Raw genomic sequence first — 3977 nt, 5'->3', positions numbered from 1 at the left:
GAATCCAGCCCCTCCCCCCTGTCACGGCAGAGAGCCGTGACAGGATCGAGAGGTGAGCGAACCCGGTATGTGTTCGCTCACCTCCTGATCTACTGAGGTGACCTGTGACAGTCTCATTGTCACAGGTCTGCTAGAACTATGAGGTGAGTGGAAATCACTCATCTCATAGTTCTCCTTTAAGCATGGCACCAGAAGAATAGTACTTTGTGTAATATCTGTCATGAGTAAACAAAAACAAAGCGAGCACCTTCTCCTATGCTTTATTTTTTGTAAATCGGAAACAATAAAAGCCTACTCGCAAAGGTGCAGGCAGCGTCTGAACATAGCAGTCACAGAATTACTCTATCTGCAAGGCTGTTGGAGGGTAAGATGAGACTGGCAAAGACACGCTGGTTGTTCTGTCATCCAAGCCTCCACTGGCTGAATGTGTTTTTGGGGAACACCCCCTTCTTCAGAGCCTATCATCTATTTTCCCATGCCCTAAATGCAACTCGACATCCAATCGTGTGTGAGCTTTTTATTAGAGAAGTGTTTAAACTTCCTAATGTTAAAGAAGGGTTAAGTAGTCTCAAAGATCACAACAGAAAAGTTAATGAAGGTAATGTCTGCTAAGTTTCCAGCAGCAAAATCCTCTGCTCCCTTGTTTCATCCCCCCCAAGCATTATGGTAAAAGCCAGGCCCTCAGTTTTGTTGCAAGTCCTGACCCTCCAAGCCCACTAAATCTGAAAACCACTCCCTCTTCCCTATCAAAGGGTGCTCTTACTTTCACTAGAGGGAGGGTGTCCCTTGGGTCTGGTACATCCCAAATGCCTTGGTCCAGACCATCGTAACCAAGAGTTACAAGCTGGAGTTTTGCACCTACCACCTCACTTCCTGCTGTTGAACCTATCAAGATCTTTTCATTGCTGTAGATTGGCTCCGTTTCATGGTGTCATTGTCCCTGTCCAGGAGGCACAAAACCTTTAGGGGTTCTGTTCCAAACGGTTAACTGTCTCCAAAGCAAAGGGTGGTCCACCCTATCTTGATCTGAAGATCCTCAATGGGTTCCCTCAAGTTCAAAATTTCTGTATGGAATCTACCTGCTCTTGTCATTCACCCGGGAGACTCTAGCATCAGTAGACATCAAGGATGCATTTTTGAACATCCCTATTTTTTCCTGTTCATCAATGCTTCTTGTGATTTGCTGTTTATACGCAGCAGCACCAATTTGTCGTCCTCCTGCACCTTGGTTATTCACCAAGGTGCTGGCCCTGGTTTGGCTCTGCTTTGGTCTTAGGGGATCCCTATAGTGGGGTAATTTGGTAAGCTGGTCTTCAGAGAGTAGTTGGCTCGAGCATTATCGTTCAATGTTCGTTGGGCAATACAAACCCTGCAGAGCTTTGGATAGGTCCTGAATCTCCAGAAATTGACACTGGAACCCTCATTAATTAGACTACTTGGGCCTAGACCTGGACATCGCCCTGTCCAGGGTCCTAGTTTCTCCAGAAAATATCCTATCTGTCAGCTCCCATGCTCAGACCTTGTGTTCCAGGTGTTGCCCGACTGTTCTCTCTTACATGAAGGTACTGGGCTTGATAGTGGCCTCTTCTGAGGCAGTCCTGCTATGCCCCTTTTCACTCCAGACTGTTGCAGCTCAGCATTCTCGCTTTGTGGGACATACTGGCTCAGTCCCTGGACCTCCCCATTTGCTTGTCCAGTAAGGCATGGCATATTTCCAAACCCGTTTCTAGAATCTGGGAATCTCGTCTCCTGATCAACACCCCAGAGCTCAGGGCTATTTGGTTATCCCTTCAATGCTGGACCCCTCAGTTACATGGTCACCCAACCAAGATTGTCAGTCAATGCCACAGCTTGCATCAACCAGAAGGGAGGCACCTGAGGTTGCGTAGCTCAAAAACAAGTGGACCTGATTCTGACTTGGGCTTAACGTCCTGTCCCTGTCCCCTCTGACACAGCGCAGCGTCCAGCAGGCAGTAGAGGAACTGTCAGAGGAGGCCAAGCGTTGCGGGGGAGGAGAGCGCTGTGAGCGGCCAGCTTGTCACAGGAGGCCGGGCTATCCTCTCGCACCACCTCAAATCAGGATGGGGTATGGGGGAGGAGTCAGCTGTCAAAATAGCCCAAGCTCTCCTCCCCGTGCCGCTCACTCTGCATCCTGTGGCAGCAAGTCATGATGGAGAGTGGGTACATGCAGTCAGTGATCTCTGACGATCTATAATTTAGAACAGAGTATGTTTACGGTGCCCCCAATTATGGGGACACCGTAAACAAGGGTTCTTTTTGGACCCCTGACATTTCCCCAGAGCCCCCAACAGTAAAGTAAAAAAAAAAAAAACAATATTAAAATAGATAAATATAAAAAAAGATGAGAAAAAAAAAGTTAAAATTTATATATTTAAAAAAAAGTTAGAAAAAAAAATATTTTTCCGTTTCAGCCGAACTTTTTATTTTTTAGTTTCGGTTTAAATAAAGGTTGCACCTCTAGCAAAGACTGATTTTCTTAATAGTACACTCATGGGAACCAGGCAACATACTGCCAACAGTGGACTCTTGAGAGATATCGTCTTGTGGTATGCAGGAAAACCTGCTGAAAGAGCTGTACAGGTCCCTGTTATGACGTCACAGAAATGTAATAAAGATATACTTCAGGTTCTCCATGGTCAATATTATAGAAATTCTAGCAGCTGTATGCCGTGAAAATGGGAGGGGAATTTTAAGTTTTTTTTTACTATCTCGAGTTCAGCTGTAAAAACACATTTGTATCCTTGGGCTTGTTGTGGTGGTTTGTAGTAAATGTGGACAATATCTCTTGTGGTGTCAATCTGCACTACATCATTTAAGTCAATGGAATGTAAACCTTCAAAATCATATCATGACACTCATTGATTTGAAGTCAAGGATATTGTTGCAATGGGGCCACTTTAAACACTTGTGTAAACAAGACATTAATAAAATTATTAGTTTTGCCGTTTAATTAGAGTTCACGTCATGTAAACTTTTATTGGGGCCTGTTCTTACCAGCGCTTTGAAAGCTGAGTCAGCTTTGAGCTATGGCTTTAATTGTCTACACAACTTGTGAACATATTCTTCCAGATGCTCATTTCATTTCTCTACATGAGCAATATTTCTGGAATTGTACATCGTCGTAGAGTAGATGTGTTAGGGTTTTCTCCTGGGTGCCAACTGTCAACCATGTAAACACTGCTCATTGCGGAGCAGAATTGGTATTCACTGTTTTTTGGGGCGGGCAAACTTTTCTACCACCACCACTTGGGATAACAGGGCCCTGTCACACTAGTTGTTGGCAACAGAATCGCTAAACAAGGTAGATGAATAGTTTCCATGTGTCGATTCCTCACTGAAATCTTACATTCTACAGTGTTTTCTTCAGAAAGATAGTGATGCTTCACTCATCTGGCCACCAAGGCTGTGACACAGGGAAGCAGGTGTGTATTTACTCTGCAGTTCTAGATGATCCAGTCACATTTGTGACATGGCCGTAAGTATCAAATAGCTACTGTGACAGAAGCTTCTGAGCTGCAACACTCACCTTTTAGGCTCTTGTTCATCAAAAACTATATAGCAAAACTGTGCTTTATGTACATTGAACTATGATAACGCTTGCTTTTCTTTTAAGATCCCTTCCTTGCTTTTATTAACCAAATGTTGAAATATGGTACTCTCATCACCTTGACTTCTTTTCAGATTGTTGCCATGGCTTGTATCAATCTCGCTTCCAAAATTGAAGAAGCACCCAGAAGGATTAGAGACGTGATAAACGTTTTTCACCACTTACGGCAATTAAGAGTAAAACGGTATGTTTCTTTGTTATGCAGATTCAATTATTGGTTTGGCAAATAATTTTCAATGAAGCAGCTTTACATTCTTGGGCTACTCCATCCAATATTAGTGACCACTAAATAGAAATCGGTATTTTTTTCTCAAGCTGCTCTAAAATTGAAGTCATTATATATATATAT

At 43.5% G+C, this 3977-nt stretch overlaps 1 protein-coding gene across 1 annotated transcript in view; it reads left to right on the top strand.

Annotated features, from left to right (window-relative positions):
• Positions 1-3977, top strand: part of CCNL1 (cyclin L1) — a 29160-nt gene that overhangs the window by 2321 nt on the left and 22862 nt on the right. Inside the window, exon 3 of the mRNA XM_018557042.1 lies at positions 3703-3812. Coding sequence (XP_018412544.1) covers positions 3703-3812 — 110 coding nt within the window. The remainder of the gene's footprint in view (positions 1-3702; positions 3813-3977) is intronic.

This window comes from Nanorana parkeri, unplaced genomic scaffold (assembly GCF_000935625.1).
Source record: "Nanorana parkeri isolate BGI_ZX_2015 unplaced genomic scaffold, ASM93562v1 scaffold263, whole genome shotgun sequence".
In the NCBI taxonomy this organism is placed as follows: Eukaryota; Metazoa; Chordata; class Amphibia; order Anura; family Dicroglossidae; genus Nanorana; species Nanorana parkeri.
This window is presented reverse-complemented; position numbering and strand designations above follow the sequence as displayed.